Here is a 19,292-nt window from a genome sequence, read left to right on the forward strand (position 1 = left end):
GCGGAGATACTCTGCAGTCACAGGAGCGGAGATACTCTGCAGTCACAGGAGCGGAGATACTCTGCAGTCACAGGAGCGGAGATACTCTGTGCAGTCACAGGAGCGGAGATACTCTGCAGTCACAGGAGCGGAGATACTCTGTGCAGTCACAGGAGCGGAGATACTCTGCAGTCACAGGAGCGGAGATACTCTGCAGTCACAGGAGCGGAGATACTCTGCAGTCACAGGAGCGGAGATACTCTGCAGTCACAGGAGCGGAGATACTCTGCAGTCACAGGAGCGGAGATACTCTGCAGTCACAGGAGCGGAGATACTCTGCACGGTCACAGGAGCGGAGATACTCTGCGCAGTCACAGGAGCGGAGATACTCTGCAGTCACAGGAGCGGAGATACTCTGCAGTCACAGGAGCGGAGATACTCTGCAGTCACAGGAGCGGAGATACTCTGTGCAGTCACAGGAGCGGAGATACTCTGCAGTCACAGGAGCGGAGATACTCTGTGCAGTCACAGGAGCGGAGATACTCTGCAGTCACAGGAGCGGAGATACTCTGCAGTCACAGGAGCGGAGATACTCTGCAGTCACAGGAGCGGAGATACTCTGCAGTCACAGGAGCGGAGATACTCTGCAGTCACAGGAGCGGAGATACTCTGCAGTCACAGGAGCGGAGATACTCTGCAGTCACAGGAGCGGAGATACTCTGCACGGTCACAGGAGCGGAGATACTCTGCGCAGTCACAGGAGCGGAGATACTCTGCAGTCACAGGAGCGGAGATACTCTGCAGTCACAGGAGCGGAGATACTCTGCAGTCACAGGAGCGGAGATACTCTGTGCTGTCACAGGAGCTGAGATACTCTGCGCAGTCACAGGAGCGGAGATACTCTGCAGTCACAGGAGCGGAGATACTCTGCAGTCACAGGAGCTGAGATACTGTGCAGTCACAGGAGCGGAGATACTGTGCAGTCACAGGAGCGGAGATACTGTGCAGTCACAGGAGCGGAGATACTCTGCAGTCACAGGAGCGGAGATACTCTGTGCTGTCACAGGAGCGGAGATACTCTGCAGTCACAGGAGCGGAGATACTCTGCAGTCACAGGAGCGGAGATACTCTGCAGTCACAGGAGCGGAGATACTCTGCAGTCACAGGAGCGGAGATACTCTGCAGTCACAGGAGCGGAGATACTCGGCAGTCACAGGAGCGGAGATACTCTGCAGTCACAGGAGCGGAGATACTCTGCAGTCACAGGAGAGGAGATACTCTACAGTCACAGGAGCGGAGATACTCTGCAGTCACAGGAGAGGAGATACTCTGCAGACACAGGAGCGGAAATACTCTGCAGACACAGGAGCGGAGATACTCTGTGCAGTCACAGGAGCGGAGATACTCTGTGCGGTCACAGGAGCGGAGATACTCTGCAGTCACAGGAGCGGAGATACTCTGCGCAGTCACAGGAGCGGAGATACTCTGTGCAGTCACAGGAGCGGAGATACTCTGCAGTCACAGGAGCGGAGATACTCTGTGCAGTCACAGGAGCGGAGATACTCTGCGCGGTCACAGGAGCGGAGATACTCTGCAGTCACAGGAGCGGAGATACTCTGCAGTCACAGGAGCGGAAATACTCTGCAGACACAGGAGCGGAGATACTCTGCAGTCACAGGAGCGGAGATACTCTGTGCAGTCACAGGAGCGGAGATACTCTGCGCAGTCACAGGAGCGGAGATACTCTGTGCAGTCACAGGAGCGGAGATACTCTGCAGTCACAGGAGCGGAGATACTCTGCGCGGTCACAGGAGCGGAGATACTCTGCAGTCACAGGAGCGGAGATACTCTGTGCAGTCACAGGAGTGGAGATACTCTGCAGTCACAGGAGCGGAGATACTCTGCGCGGTCACAGGAGCGGAGATACTCTGCAGTCAGAGGAGCGGAGATACTCTGCAGTCAGAGGAGCGGAGATACTCTGCAGTCACAGGAGTGGAGATACTCTGTGCAGTCACAGGAGCGGAGATACTCTGCAGTCACAGGAGCGGAGATACTCTGTGCAGTCACAGGAGCGGAGATACTCTGCAGTCACAGGAGCGGAGATACTCTGTGCAGTCACAGGAGCGGAGATACTCTGCAGTCACAGGAGCGGAGATACTCTGCGCAGTCACAGGAGCGGAGATACTATGTGCAGTCACAGGAGCGGAGATACTCTGCAGTCACAGGAGCGGAGATACTCTGCAGTCACAGGAGCGGAGATACTCTGTGCAGTCACAGGAGCGGAGATACTCTGCAGTCACAGGAGCGGAGATACTCTGCAGTCACAGGAGCGGAGATACTCTGCAGTCACAGGAGCGGAGATACTCTGTGCAGTCACAGGAGCGGAGATACTCTGCAGTCACAGGAGCGGAGATACTCTGCAGTCACAGGAGCGGAGATACTCTGCAGTCACAGGAGCGGAGATACTCTGCGCAGTCACAGGAGCGGAGATACTCTGCGCAGTCACAGGAGCGGAGATACTCTGTGCAGTCACAGGAGCGGAGATACTCTGCAGTCACAGGAGCGGAGATACTCTGCAGTCACAGGAGCGGAGATACTCTGCGGTCACAGGAGCGGAGATACTCTGCGCGGTCACAGGAGCGGAGATACTCTGCGCGGTCACAGGAGTGGAGATACTCTGTGCGGTCACAGGAGCGGAGATACTCTGCAGTCACAGGAGCGGAGATACTCTGCAGTCACAGGAGCGGAGATACTCTGCAGACAGGGGAGCGGAGATACTCTGTGCAGTCACAGGAGCGGAGATACTCTGCAGTCACAGGAGCGGAGATACTCTGCAGTCACAGGAGCGGAGATACTCTGCGGTCACTGGAGCGGAGATACTCTGCAGTCACAGGAGCGGAGATACTCTGCAGTCACAGGAGCGGAGATACTCTGCAGTCACAGGAGCGGAGATACTCTGCGCAGTCACAGGAGAGGAGATACTCTGCAGTCACAGGAGCGGAGATACTCTGCAGTCACAGGAGCGGAGATACTCTGCAGTCACAGGAGCGGAGATACTCTGCGCAGTCACAGGAGCGGAGATACTCTGCAGTCACAGGAGCGGAGATACTCTGCAGTCACAGGAGCGGAGATACTCTGCAGTCACAGGAGCGGAGATACTCTGCAGTCACAGGAGCGGAGATACTCTGCAGTCACAGGAGCGGAGATACTCTGCAGTCACAGGAGCGGAGATACTCTGTGCGGTCACAGGAGCGGAGATACTCTGCAGTCACAGGAGCGGAGATACTCTGTGCAGTCACAGGAGCGGAGATACTCTGCAGTCACAGGAGCGGAGATACTCTGCAGTCACAGGAGCGGAGATACTCTGCAGTCACAGGAGCGGAGATACTCTGCAGTCACAGGAGCGGAGATACTCTGCAGTCACAGAGCCCCTGGAAATGATGTTTCTTTTATTGCACCGAGACGGCGACCACAGAGTGGGAATCGGCCATTCCAGGTCAGGCCCTAAGATAAATGCACACATTGTGGCTGTGCCTATTAAGCATGTTCTGTGCCTGTGTGTTATGCCTTTGCATGTTCTATGTATGTCGGCTGGGTGCCAGATCATCCCGTCAGGATTATTATACCTTTTTATGCAGTTTTGTAGGAACAGATGCTTGGTTTGCATGATGGTTCTCTGGCTTTGCCTGCGTCCCCTCCTGCCCTCTTAAATGTGGGTCCTGCGCGTGATCCAATCCATGGACAAAGTGTTCTGACTGTCTGTAGGGGAATACATTTCCGAAAAACATGTTAATCCTACTGCCAATGGCTACTTAATGCATTGTGTGTGTGTATGTTATACATGTTTATATGTGTCTATATGTTATACATGTTTATATGTGTCTATATGTTATAAATGTTTATGTGTGTTTATATGTTATAAATGTTTGTGTGTGTGTAGATATGCATGGAGGTATACAGGACAGCCTTTAGCCCTATACCCCCACACACACACACACACAGATTTTTAGGCCTCTGTATAAATCAGTGAATGGGTTAATGCATTAACTGGTGGCAGGAAGGAGAAGGGTAAAAAGTTGGGTAAAAAAAGACCATTTTCCATGTGGCCAGCAGGTGGCAGCAGAGAAGTTAGACGACGTAAGAGTCCCCTGTTGCGTTCTATGCTGTATGGCCAGCAGGTGGCAGCAGAACAGTTGTGTCAGCAGAGATATTAGACATGAAGCTAAAGGGCCTACGGCACGTTCCTTTGCCATGTGGCCAGCAGGTGGCAGCAGAGATATTAGACATGAAGCTATGGCCTATGGCATGTTCCTTACTTCCTTTGCCATGTGGCCAGCCGGTGGCGAGATGCGTGTTTATACACGGAATATCCTGAACTTTTAGTCAAAAGTTTGGAAAAAGGATTCATCTTAACGCTAAAGATCTTAATACAGAAAAAAACAATAGAATGATTACCCTTAAAAACCAAAAACCCTCAAAATAAATTACACAGCAACCAAATCCAGGGAAAAATAACGTTTGCAGGAAGACATGCGGGGAGCCCAAGGACGGGAGGAAGAAAGCAGACACCAAGCGGAGGCTGTAATAGATTGTAAGCTCCCAGGAGCGGGGCCCTCATCTGTTATTTTATTGTCAGTGTGACGGGAGGTCCTGCACCCCGGCTGGGGGCACCCGCCAAACCTGCTTCCTTCCCGAGACTTCTGCGATTAACCCTCTCAGTGCCAGACAGAACTAGCGGTAGGGAGATGAAGCAGGACTTGTCGGAATGGAGCCGAAATCTTGCTGATGCTGCGCATGTCCTGACCGGGACTTTAAGTGATTACAGCATCAGACAGCAAAGCAAAGAACACTTTATTGTGAAAACACAGCCTTATATCCAAACGCTATCAGATTAGGTAATCCCATCGCCACAAACAACACCCACCCAGACGGCCCGGCGCCACAACCAGCCCACCAAGCACAGCAATGCCCGTATTACACTAAGTCGTTGTTTTCGGGGTGATCCCAAGGTGCTCCCAACCCCCCCCCCGCTCGTCTCAGCCCCACCATCAGTGGTATATTTGTGCCAAAGAGCGCTCTGGTGGGGCCAGGGGCATCAGAGATATTTAGGGTTAAAAAGTCCAGCGGGAGCTCCTGCGGATCTTAGCCGACAAACAGTTCCGGATAATTACAGCAGAGGACCGGTCGGGTACCGGGGCGAGCGGAATAAAGATCCACCGGGTGCGATTATATTCCTGGGCACAACCAAAACCGGTAAACACAACTGAAGAAGGGGTTAAAAGCGGATGAAACGCGGGCCCCGCGTGGGTCCCCCACTCGGCTCGGATACAATTGAAATCGACTCCAAAGTCAGCGCGTGCGGCGGTGAATAAACACATCCTAACGAGGCAGAGAAACGCCTTCCTTCCTGCCCTCCGTGGGGCTCGTAAATCAGACCGTGCCTGTGTTATTCCTGCAAATATTGTGTACACACCTGCCTGGGCCCCGGCATGCCGAGCGAACCGGCCCCGCTGCGATACTCGCCCCCATAGGACAGTAATCAGTCATAACGACTGACGTGCTGCCGGTGCTATTATCACTAATCAATAAACCCGACGTGCTGCCGGCCGGCGTGCTGCCGGTGCTATTATCACTAATAAATCAATAAACCCGACGTGCTGCCGGCCGGCGTGCTGCCGGTGCTATTATCACTAATAAATCAATAAACCCGGCGTGCTGCCGGTGCTATTATTACAAATAAATCAATAAACCCGACGTGCTGCCTTCCGGCGTGCTGATAGGTGCTATTATTCCTAATAAATCAATAAACCCGACGTGCTGCCGGCCGGCGTGCTGCTGGTGCTATTATTCCTAATAAATCAATAAACCCGACGTGCTGCCGGCCGACGTGCTGCCGGTGCTATTATTACAAATAAATCAATAAACCCGACATGCTGCCTTCCGGCGTGCTGATAGGTGCTATTATTCCTAATAAATCAATAAACCCGACGTGCTGCCGGCCGGCGTGCTGATAGGTGCTATTATTACTAATAAATCAATAAACCCGACGTGCTGCCGGCCGGCGTGCTGATAGGTGCTATTATTACTAATAAATCAATAAACCCGACGTGCTGCCGGCCGGCGTGCTGATAGGTGCTATTATTACAAATAAATCAATAAACCCGACGTGCTGCCTTCCGGCGTGCTGATAGGTGCTATTATTCCTAATAAATCAATAAACCCGACGTGCTGCCGGCCGGCGTGCTGCCGGTGCTATTATTCCTAATAAATCAATAAACCCGACGTGCTGCCGGCCGGCGTGCTGCCGGTGCTATTATTCCTAATAAATCAATAAACCCGACGTGCTGCCGGCCGACGTGCTGCCGGCGCTATTATTACAAATAAATCAATAAACCCGACGTGCTGCCTTCCGGCGTGCTGCCGGTGCTATTATTCCTAATAAATCAATAAACCCGACGTGCTGCCGGCCGGCGTGCTGATAGGTGCTATTATTACTAATAAATCAATAAACCCGACGTGCTGCCGGTGCTATTATCACTAATAAATCAATAAACCCGACGTGCTGCCGGCCGGCGTGCTGATAGGTGCTATTATTCCTAATAAATCTATAAAACCCGACGTGCTGCCGGGATGTATAATTACTAATAAATCTATAATCAGTCACATCGATCAGTCATAGATACGGAAGATGAACGGCTTCCGCTGGAAGATCTCGGCCTTTAGACGGATTACACCGGCTTCCTATTGGCACCGACGGGTTGCCGAGTTTTGCAGCATTCCTTGGAAGGTAATAATAATATGCTCCTAGTAGTAGTAATCTGCTTTTAGTAGGAGTAGGAATAGTAGTAATCTGTCCTGGTAATAGTAGAAGTGGTAGTAGTAGTAATAATAATCTGCTCCTAGTAGTAGTAATCTGCTCCTAGTAGTAATAGTAGTAGTAATCTGCTCCTAGTAGTAGTTATCTGCTCCTAGTAGTAGTTTGCTTCTAATAGTAGTGGTAGAAATAGTAGTAATCTGCTCCTAATATTAGTAGTAATGATAGTAATCTGCTTTTAGTAGTATTTATCTTCTTGTAGTAGTAATAATAATCTCCTCCTAGTAGTAATAGTACTAACAGTAATCTGCTCCTAGTAGTAGAAGTTGTAGTAGCAGTAATAATCTGCTCCTAATAATAGTAATCTGCTCCTAGTAGTACTACTAGTAGTAGTAGTAATCTGCTCCTTGTAGTAGTTATCTGCTCATAATAATAGTAGTAGTTGTAGTAATAGTTGTAGTAATCCCCATCATAGTAATCCCCTGAGGCTGAGGACACATGAGGGTAGATTTGAGTTTGGGAAGGGGACACTGATTCTAGGGCAATTCCTTGCCTGCCTGCGCAGTCCCCTCTTATGCCCTCTACTCATTGGGGGGCAAAGGGTGAAGAGAAACCCCGTTTGGTCTGCTCTAACCAGATTCCCATGAACTAGCTGGCTATGGGGGCTCTATATGGTCCAAAACATTCCATGCACCACAAATTCTTGGAACTGTGCGGCGGCTAGGAACCGCGGAGATGCCCGCCGACAATTAGAACTGCGTCGCTACGGACGTCTGCTGTCCCCTCACGTCGCTCTTTTGGGGTTACACTATGCTCGTGGTGGACAACACTGGTAGTGGTTACGGAGAGGGAGTTCATTTGGGAACCCTGGTTTTATTACCCAGCTATGGAACTCTGGCCCAGCTACCACGCTGACTATTCCCGGGGAAGTTTCGAGGTCCCGACGTCAGAACAAGTCGCTTTTTGAAAGATAACGTCCACGGAGCCCGAGCTCTGCATTACTACCCCAGGACTGACGCCGCTCTTTTGGGATCACCCCGATCTTTCCAATAAAGTCAGTTCCTATTTACGAGTTCCGTCTTGTCGTTGGGGTGAGTTCCGGTGCTTGTCGGGACGGTAGAGCTCCGCATTGCTGTTACGGCACCACAGAGGTTACTGAGGAGCGGGGTTTCCTGCTGTCTTCGACGCTATTTTCACCCGACGATCGGAGTTCTGTATTCCTGGTGGCTATGGGGTGGAGGAAGCAAAGACTGGCGGGTACACCCAGTCGGGGTACGGGTCGGCCCAGTCACAATCTGCTTCTAGTAGTAGTAATCTGCTACTAATATGTTGTAGTAATATGGTTTTCTTAAACATTAGTCAAGAGAGGATCCAAGGTAAGGGCTGGAGACGGTAATGGCAGCGCTGAGGTTGCGGATGAATGCAGTTCAGAAATTTGTTTTCAATCAGGATCTCCTCAGACAAACCCAGGTGGACCAAACAAGGCCTGTCCTCCAGACCTGTGCGGATTAGACAGCAGAGGATCAGAGATGGCAGGAACATCGCTCTCTTTTCCTGTGTGCTGGTCGGAGGAGATGATGATTTCCCATTAAATGGATCATCAGGAAGATTCTTATCGTTAGATGGACCAAATGCTTCTGGATACTCCATGCTTCCTCGCGCCGTTCACTGCCTTCTGAGCGCGGGGATATGATGTCATACCGACTCTCAGCTCTCTGAGAAGGAGAGCACGAGGGTCTTAGTGAGGATCCCATTCTGCGTTGCGCACACAGTCGGCCCCTGTGCAGTTGGATGAGAGCTGGTGGAGGGCGGCGCGGAGAGAGAACGTCGGTGGGTAATGTTTTCCGGAACACTTTAGGAATCAGTTGTGCAAATACTTTTACTGTCACTAGATTTGCTTAATCGTTCCCTTACTAAAGATTCCACTTTAAAGAGCTGCCACCGGTGGAGAAACACGCTAACATGCATGTTACAGTTCACACGCTCCACGATTTGTGGAGCAAGAGGAATTTAACCGTGTCACTCGCCCATGAGCATGAGGGAGAGCGCCGCGGCACTGCGGGGCCCTTCTACTTGGCACCTCTGGGTCATGGTTAAGCACCCATAGAGTGGCCACTTTTATACAGACGTAACACATTCGAACTCTGGATCATCGACTTCATTTTCAAGCACAAGGTCATTTTTTTATTTTAGTATATCCTGAAATGCCCCTTTCTAGAAGGTATTCTAGCTCCGCATTGACATTTAATAAGGTTGAAGGGTGCATTCAAGGTAAGCGGCACGTTGGACATTGAGTGTCTCCTGTCCAGTTGGGTCAGGTCATTGTTGTCTCTCTGCTGAGTTCTCTGTGTTTCTTGTTGAGTTTGGGTCGTGGGACCTCCTCGTAGTTAATTGACTTGAGGGTGTTTCTCGAGCTGGTGCGCGACTCGGACAAGTGGCTCAGTCGTTTTATTGGTCGTTCGTACGGACTTTTAACTCTTGGGGCGAAGTTGTGGCACCAGGATTTTAAAGGTCTATTGGTCTCCTGCAGGGGTCTCCTCTGGCATTAACCAATTGGTTGATGCCAGAGGAGGCCCCTGCAGGAGACCAATAGACTCACTAGCCCTTTAACTCCTGACAGCGCAAGTTCCACCTGCTGGCACATGCCATTCCTGGGACACGCCAACACTGGGACACGCCAACACTGGGACACGCCATTGCTGGGACACACCATCGCCAGCTGCCAGCTGCGCTGAGTTTACATCCATTATCATTTGGAAATACTTTGGTGAACACTCGACCCTGAATCACGTGGGCCGCTGCCAGCCACCAGCGCCAGGTGGAAGTAACTGTGTGGCGCCCTCAGCCAAGGGAAACAAATAAAAGTCTCTTCCAAAGCAAACACGGGACACGAATTTATGGCTTTTTTATTGAAGCTCCGAGGTTCAACGCTTCGATGTGAACTAAAAAAACGTGAACGGTGCCGAGTAAGGGCCTCAATGGGACCCCCAATCTGTGTCCTCCAACTATGTGGCCCCATATGCAGGAGGGCTGGATATTCTTGACCCCTGGAGACTTCTAGGGAAGGGGGACCCAAAAGGGTACTACACCACCCCACCAAAAGCAGAATTAGCCGGCTCCACCCCAGCATGTCCGACTTAACCTCTGGCCCCAAAGAGCGGGGGCAGGCAAAGGGTCGGTACGGGGTATTTAATGAAATGTCACAGCCGGCCCCTGGCAGACACCGCAGACTGTCTCTTCAGGTGGCATTTAGTGGCTGATATACAAATGAACGATTGTAGTATATCCTGTGATATAACATACATGTCACACGTGTACCAGGACCTACACGGGACCCACCAAGTGCCCTAAAACTCATTTGGTAGACAATAGACTCTCTGTACACTGTGTGGGTCTCACACTATAGAAACCACATAAAGGAGCAGGATGGATCTAGTCAGGGTGCAAGCGTTTTTAATGATTTTCATTCTGAACATCTTCAGTTTTGTTTCCCATACTGCCTTGTCCTGCCACTGCACCGGTCTTCCCCTGTCCCACCTCATCCCACCCCATCCTGCCCCGTCCCACCTCATCCTGCTCCTGCCCCACCTCATCCTACCCCATCCTGCCACTGCCCCACCTCATCCTACCCCATCCTGCCACTGCCCCACCTCATCCTACCCCATCCTGCCCCTGCCCCACCTTATCCTACCCCATCCTGCCCCTGCCCCATGTCATCCTACCCCATCCTGCCACTGCACCTGTCTGCTCCTGCCCCAAATCATCCTTCCCCATTGAGTAGACTGTTTAGTAAACATCCTTTCACACATAGAGTAGTGGAGTAATGGAATAGCCTCCCAGCAGAAATGGTATAGGCTGATACAGTGAGGGAATTAAAACATCCTTCATTAAATGCGGTTTATTAACAAGCTGGCATGTTAGGAGTTAAGCCCGTTGTTTCCATGCCAGGCCCCGTCACACCCTCACTAGAAAGGAATGAAAAGCTCTCCCAGGGCCGCGTCCGCTGCGGGGCTGCCAGACTTCTATAAATCGGAGATTAGTAAAGTGCCACGACCGGGGAGCTGGCACGGGGGCCACAACCTGCTACCCCCCGGGGACACAATGTGATAAACTAACAACTGAGCTGCCAACGTCACGGGGAAAAGAAACAGCGAGAAAGGGCAAGAGAGACCACGAGAAAAGGGCAAAGTGCAAGAGAGAGAAGGGCAAGAAAATGAGGGAGAGATGGGCAGAATGAGAGAGGAGAGCAGAAAGTGAGAGACAAAGGGGTGAAGTGGGAGACCATGAAGGAGAGAAGGGTAGAGTAGGAGAGAGAAGGAAACAGAGGTAGAAAGAGATGGGGCAAACAGGAACAGAACTGACCTCCAAGCCAAGCACTCCTCTACTCAGGGGCTGCGAGATTTACCCCGACAATCAGGGGTTAATTAGTCAGACTGTGTATTGAGACCGGTGTTTACAACAAACGTATCTGCAGCTAGAGGTGATGCATGAAAAAGGTCCAGGGAGTGGTAAATCGCACAGACGAGGTGCAAAGATGGCACTGATAAGCTTTTTTGGGCACTGACAAGCTGTTTGGGGCACAGACAGGCTGATGGGGCACTGACAAGCTGCTTGGTGACAAAGATGGCACAGGCAGGCTGTTTGGGGCACTGAAAAGCTGGTTGGCGGTAAAGATTACATAAACAAACTGTTAGGAGGCACCGAGAAGCTGTTTGGTGGTAAAGATAGCACAGGCAAGCTGTTTGGGGGCATACGTGGCACTTACAAGCTGTTTGGAACCTTGATAAGGTGCCTTGATAAGTTGTTTGAGGGCAAAGATGGCAAAGCTGAGGGCAAGTTTGGTACTGTGGGACATGTTGCTTAGTGAAGTAGAGGGCCCCAGGGCAAAATATGCACCAGGGCCCTGTGGTTTCCCGTTACGCCCGCACCTCTATCCTCAAAACGGTGACCTCCAGTCCTGCCTCTACAGCGCAGACTCACAAGTTTGTATGTGTCCGCTCCGGAGCGCTCAGTGCCATCTGTGTGGTAAGTCTGCGCTGATGACGTGGATCGGTGTGCGCTGATGCCGTGGAGCGGGGAGCGCTGATGCCGCGGAGCGGGGAGCGATGATGCCGCGGATCAGGGAGCGCTGATGCCGCGGATCGGGGAGCGCTGATGCCGCGGAACGGGGAGCTCTGATGCCGCGGAACGGGGAGCGCTGATGCTGCGGATCGGGGAGCGCTGATGCCGCGGAGCGTGCAGCGCTGATGCTGCGGATCGGTGTGCGCTGATGCCGTGGAGCGGGAAGCGCTGATGCCGCGGAGCGGGGAGCGATGATGCCGCGGATCAGGGAGCGCTGATGCCGCGGATCGGGGAGCGCTGATGCCGCGGAACGGGGAGCTCTGATGCCGCGGAACGGGGAGCGCTGATGCTGCGGATCGGGGAGCGCTGATGCCGCGGAGCGGGCAGCGCTGATGCTGCGGATCGGGGAGCGCTGATGACGCGGAGCGGGAAGCGCTGATGCCGCGGAGCGGGGAGCGCTGATGCTGCGGAGCGGTGAGCGATGATTCCGCGGAGCGGGGAGCGCTGATGCTGCGGATCGGGGAGCGCTGCTGAAAACACCCCACTAGATCACCAGGGAACAAGTAAGCAAGTAATCTATTCTTAAAAGCTATCCTTTAAAGCATTTAAAATTCTATTCTTAAAAGCGTTTAGGAGCTGTTGCCGGGTGCAAATATTCTAAGTACTCTATTCTTGGTCCACCCCGGGGCTCAGGACCCCTCTCGCTCGCTGACGCCCCTGAAGAGTAAGGTCTGATGCTGAGAGCTCATGGGAACCTCCAGCCGGTCACAGGGTCTCATGTCCTTCAGCTGCCACCCTTGCCAGGCTTTCCCTGAAGCCAGGACAGACCTGCTATAGACCAGCCCTTGGTCGGTTATTATCCTGGGGCCCCTACAGTCTCCTGACGGGGCCACATTCTCCAACACGTCACAGGACCTCAGCCTGGGGTCACCGGCCTGGGGAGTTTGTGGAACGATATCCTGAGGTAACGTGGGGTTGGTGGGATCACCGTCGGACCGAGATACTCGCGTGTGAGGGACGGAGGTCCGCAGAAGGTTCCCCGGGCCGGGCGCCAGGCCTGGGACGGACCCCCTCGGAGGGGGCGCTGAATCACATTTTCACACCTTGTTAAAAACAAAAAGCGCCTTCATCCAGAGCCGGTTCCTGTCTTTCAAATCAGGAAATGAGTTTTATGGGATTTCCAGGTTCTGCCTCTAAAGAGGTTTTCAAAATGATATAAATATCCCGGGAAGAGAAACCGAGGGAGAGATACCTGCTGGGAGACAGACGGACACGGCTACAGACAGACGGGGACGCAGCTACAGACAGACAGACAGGGGGACGCAGCTACAGGCGGACAGACAGACGGACACGGGGACGCAGCTACAGACGGACAGGGGGACGCAGCTACAGGCGGACAGACAGACAGACAGGGGGACGCAGCTACAGACAGACAGGGGGACGCAGCTACAGGCGGACACGGGGACGCAGCTACAGGCGGACAGACAGACAGACAGGGGGACGCAGCTACAGACGGACACGGGGACGCAGCTACAGGCGGACACGGGGACGCAGCTACAGACAGACGGACACAGCTACAGGCGGACACACAGACAGACGGACCCTGGTGCCTACAGGTGGAGAGTGAGGTCAGACACAGACTGACTCACAGGCTGACCCAAAGACAGACAGACAGACAGTAGGGTTGAGGCCGCAGAGATGTCTTCTCCTGGTCACCTGCGAGTGCTCCTGCTCCTGTTACACGTCCTGTTTCCGGGCTCCCAGGGTCGTTGTTACTTCCAGGCCCGCGGTAAGTACCGCATCTCAGCGCCAAACGGTTCCCACAACTGAGCCTTAGATCTGCCTGAGATCCAGAAATCAGGAGGGGCTCTGGACCCCTGGGTGCCAGCCGAGGTGAATTGGATGCCATTATTCCAGGGATGAACAGGTTAACGTGCCCGTATTACATACATGTATAATGTTTTGAGGGGCCGGGGGGACTCTTGCATAGAAATGATTTTCTGTATTATGGAGCGGCTCCAGTATTGATCGGCCCTCTTCCTCCCCAGCTCCTTGTCGATACGCTGGAAAGAGCTTTGGTTTGGGGGAGTCCTGGCTGGGGAGCGACTGTCAGCTCTGCACCTGTCTGCACCCGGTGGGGGTCGGATGCTGTGAGATGTGAGTACGGGGACCTGGGCGACGGGGCGCGGGGGCAGATCTATGATCTTAATGCTAACGGGGAGATTCAAGAAACTCACCGAGAGCCAGTGATCCACTGTATAGATCCCCGGAATCATTTACCTTACAGTGCGGTGATCAGTTCTATAGAGCAGATCCCACTGTATAGATCCCCGGAATCATTTACCTTACAGTGCGGTGTTTGGTTCTATAGAGGAGATCCCACTGTATAGATCCCCGGAATCATTTACCTTACAGTGCGGTGTTCAGTTCTACAGAGCAGATCCCACTGTATAGATCCCCGGGAGATCTCTTCAATAGTATTGTGTTGAGTTCTGTAGAGCAGATCCCACTGTATAGATCCCTGGGAGATCTCTTCTACAGTATGGTGTTCAGTTCTGTAGAGCAGATCCTCAGACGTGGCTTGTGATGTGCTGGTCATATATATATTCATATATACATATAAACAATACATATATACATATAAACAATACATATATACATATATAATCAATACATATTTATACATATATACATATATATATATATATATACATATAATCAATACATATATACATAATCAATACATATATATATATATAATATCTATACGTACATATATATAATCAATACATATTTATACATATATACATATATAATCAATACATATATACATATAAACAATACATATATACATATAAACAATACACATATATATATATAAACAATACATATTTATACATATATATATATATATAATCAATACATATATACATATATAATCAATACATATATACATATAAACAATACATATATACATATAAACAATACATACGGTATATAATCAATACATATATATATACATATAATTAATACATATATAATCAATACATTTATATATATAATGAATACATACATAAACATATAATCAATACATATATATAAATACAATACATTTATATATAAATTCAATACATATATATATACATATAATCAATACTTATATATAATCAATACATATATATATATACATATAATCAATAGTTATATATAATCAATACATATATATACACATATAATCAATACATATATGATCAATACATTTATACATATAATCAATACAAAACATTTATACATAATTTACAATATTAATATAAAGAGATACCCTATATTTTACCTCGAATCCTAAATCCTTTCAAATCGCACCAAAAATTATAATTCAGAATGAGATCAAAATATTATTTATTGTAAAAACACAATCTACAAATCTCTTTATTACCCGAGCAGCGTAGAAGATAAAACACAAATTATCCTTTAAACATGTCAGAATAATCAAAACACAGTGTATTATTGATTAATTATCAAATATGAATCATTATCTTATGAGTCTAACAGGCGAACAAGCACATGGCATCAACATTTCAGCTTCGTCAAAATATATCACCTTATAAAAACGGCATTTATTAATATCAAACAAATTAATTTCCATCCACTCAGCAACCAAATAAAACCAAAAATAATAATAATCAGGACGGTAACAAAAAGATCGCTATCTCTCTGTATGAGTGTTACAACAATTAAAATAATAATTTAATGTCAAACTTCAGTTATAGGTAAAAATCCCTTCTACATCATTGTCAGTATTACGGGTTATAAGCTGCAGCTGTCACTATACAATAACGTCATATACAATAACGTCATAAACAATAACGTCATATACAATAACGTCATATACAATAATGTCATATACAATAACGTCATATACAATAACGTCATATACTATAATGTCATATACAATAACGTCATATATAATAACGTCATATACAATAACGTCATATACTATAATGTCATATACAATAACGTCGTATACAATAACCTCATATACGGTACTATAATGTCATATACAATAATGTCATATACTATAATGTCATATACAATAACGTCATATACTTTAATGTCATATACAATAACGTCATATACAATAACGTCATATACAATAATATCATATACTATAATGTCATATACAAATAGTCTTATACAATAACGTCATAAACAATAACGTCATCTACAATAATGTCATATACAATGTCATCTACAATAACGTCATATACAATAACGTCATATACTATAACGTCATATACAATAACGTCATATACAATAACGTCATATACAATAACATCATATACAATAACGTCATATACAATAACGTCATATACAATAATATCATATACTATAATATCATATACAATAATATCATATACTATAACGTCATATACAATAACGTCATAAACAATAACATCATAAACAATAACGTCATAAACAATAACGTCATATACAATTATGTCATATACAATGTCATCTACAATAACGTCATATACAATAACGTCATATACTATAACGTCATATACAATAACGTCATAAACAATAAAGTCATAAACAATAACGTCATATACAATAATGTCATATAAAATGTAATCTACAATAACGTCATATACTATAACGTCATATACTATAACGTCATATACAATAACGTCATATACAATAACGTCATATACAATAATATCATATACTATAATATCATATACTATAACATCATATACAATAACGTCATAAACAATAATATCATATACTATAATATCATATACAATAATATCATATACAATAACGTCATATACAATAACGTCATATACAATAATATCATATACTATAATATCATATACTATAATATCATATACTATAACATCATATACAATAACGTCATATACAATAATATCATATACTATAATATCATACACAATAATATCATATACTATAATATCATATACAATAAACCGGTCCATATAGATTTCATTCCAGGTTCGCTCTGGTCTAAGAAATAACATTAAGGCCATTACATATACGTCTGGAATTTATCCTTGGTCTCCCATATCTCTACACGTTACCTCCTAGGTAGTAAATCAGGTTTGGGGGTTTCGCAACGTATCCCCCATTCCAGTTTACATTCCTAGAGATAAGCAGCTTCTACGCCTTACATTCCCCATAGAATATACACTGATTGGGAAATATTAGGAAATCCTTCATAAGATTCAAACGGAACGGCTCCGACCCCGTTCTGTGTTCATATAAAATGCAGAAATATCAAATATGTGTTTTCCAGCACATTGGTGACTTGGTAATTTATTGGCACGTTATTGATGATTTATTGGAGAGTTATTGGTGATTCCTTGGTGAGTTATTTTTGATTTATTGGAGTTATTGGTGATTTATTGACACATTATTGATGATTTATTGGCATGTTATTGATTTATTGGAGATTTATTGATGATTTATTGACATGTTATTGATGATTGGTGAGTTATTTTTTATTTATTCACAAGTTATTTTTTATTTATTGGCACGTTATTGATGATTTATTGGTAAGCTGGTAATTTATTGACACGTTATTGATGATTTATTGGAGAGTTATTGTGATTTATTGACACGTTATTGATGATTTATTGACACATTATTGATGATTTATTGGTAAGCTGGTAATTTATTGACACGTTATTGATGATTTATTGGAGAGTTATTGTGATTTATTGACACGTTATTGATGATTTATTGGCACGTTATTGATGATTTATTGGTAAGCTGGTAATTTATTGACACGTTATTGATGATTTATTGGAGAGTTATTGGTGATTTATTGACACATTATTGATGATTTATTGGAGAGTTATTGGTGATTTATTGACACGTTATTGATGATTTATTGGAGTTATTGGTGATTTATTGACACGTTATTGATGATTTATTGGAGAGTTATTGGTGATTTATTGACACATTATTGATGATTTATTGGAGAGTTATTGTGATTTATTGACACTTTATTGGAGAGTTATTGGTGATTTATTGACACGTTATTGATGATTTATTGGAGAGTTATTGGTGATTTATTGACACATTATTGATGATTTATTGGAGAGTTATTGTGATTTATTGACACTTTATTGGAGAGTTATTGGTGATTTATTGACACGTTATTGATGATTTATTGGAGAGTTATTGGTGATTTATTGGCAAGTTATTGATGATTTATTGGAGAGTTATTGGTGATTTATTGACATGTTAGTGATGATTTATTGGAGAGTTATTGGTGATTTATTGGCAAGTTATTGATGATTTATTGGAGAGTTATTGGTGATTTATTGGCAAGTTATTGATGATTTATTGGAGAGTTATTGGTGATTTATTGACATGTTAGTGATGATTTATTGGAGAGTTATTGATGATTTATAAGTAAGCTAGTCATTTATTGACACGTTATTGATGATTTATCGGTGATTCTCATCTTCTTTCTCTAGCACGCAGCACCCGATTGACTTCCCTTCCTGGTGCGAAGCTCGGTACGACCCTCAGACGTGTCACATCTCCGTGGTACAAAAAGGCAACCCAAACCTGCCCTGCGTGCACAGTGCCGACTACGAATGGGGGTCTGCGGGGACCCCAGAGCCTGGCACAGAGACCGTCTATCCCACACACCTGAGGGAACAAAGCCCAGTCCCTCCGCCACCAGCAGACTGAACAGGACTTTCAAAGTGGTTGTGCAAGGGTTAAACCTGCCCCTGTTGTCTCCTTATACCCATCGCTGCAGACCAGGGACAAATCTTACCCCCACCCATGTATATAGTTTGGGGTCACGTTGGTACGGATCCTGCGTGGTCGCCGACTGGTTGCCGTGTGAACACCGATGAGTCGGACTCCCTTTGCTCCCATCACCTTCATGCGCTGCCGCAGAACAGCCCCGGGAGCTTGCAGTACCCCACCGCACCACCGGGGGCAAACGTTGCAGATAAGGTGGACTAAGGCTCTATGTTATATGAACATATTATACGATGCGGGGCTTCTGTAGCCGGCCCTAAATGACTGCGCCGTTACCGCGTGTATTATTAGCGACTTACATGAATAAAGCGTGTTATACACTGAGTGGCGACTCGTTTTGGCAATAAGTTGCATGTTTGCACATGGTGTCCTGTTTTCAGGCTGCCCAGTCCCTCACCCCTGATGCTCCCCCCCCCCAATTCCCCTCTTTCTTCCCCTTATGCCCCCCCCCAATCCCCCTCTTTCTTCCCCTTATGCCCCTCTTTTCTAGGAGGTCAGAGTGTTTGCTGGGTATGAGGGGATCGCAGGGTTCTACTGCCCTAAAAGCCCCGATAATGTGTATAGAAACAGCAGGAACCGGCTTTATAAATTATACGGGGTGAAGAACTCCCCCCCATTATTCTTCTTCCCCGTTACC

At 47.1% G+C, this 19,292-nt stretch overlaps 1 protein-coding gene across 1 annotated transcript; it reads left to right on the top strand.

The window, feature by feature from the left end:
- Positions 1–13,552: 13,552 nt before the first annotated feature.
- Positions 13,553–18,577, top strand: MSMP (microseminoprotein, prostate associated). The gene is made up of 3 exons (XM_053454908.1): positions 13,553–13,643; positions 13,903–14,011; positions 18,358–18,577. The coding sequence occupies exons 1-3, from the start codon at positions 13,553–13,555 to the stop codon at positions 18,575–18,577; spliced, it is 420 nt and encodes a 139-aa protein (XP_053310883.1).
- Positions 18,578–19,292: the final 715 nt, after the last annotated feature.

This window comes from Spea bombifrons, chromosome 1, assembly GCF_027358695.1.
Source record: "Spea bombifrons isolate aSpeBom1 chromosome 1, aSpeBom1.2.pri, whole genome shotgun sequence".
NCBI lineage: Eukaryota > Metazoa > Chordata > Amphibia > Anura > Pelobatidae > Spea > Spea bombifrons.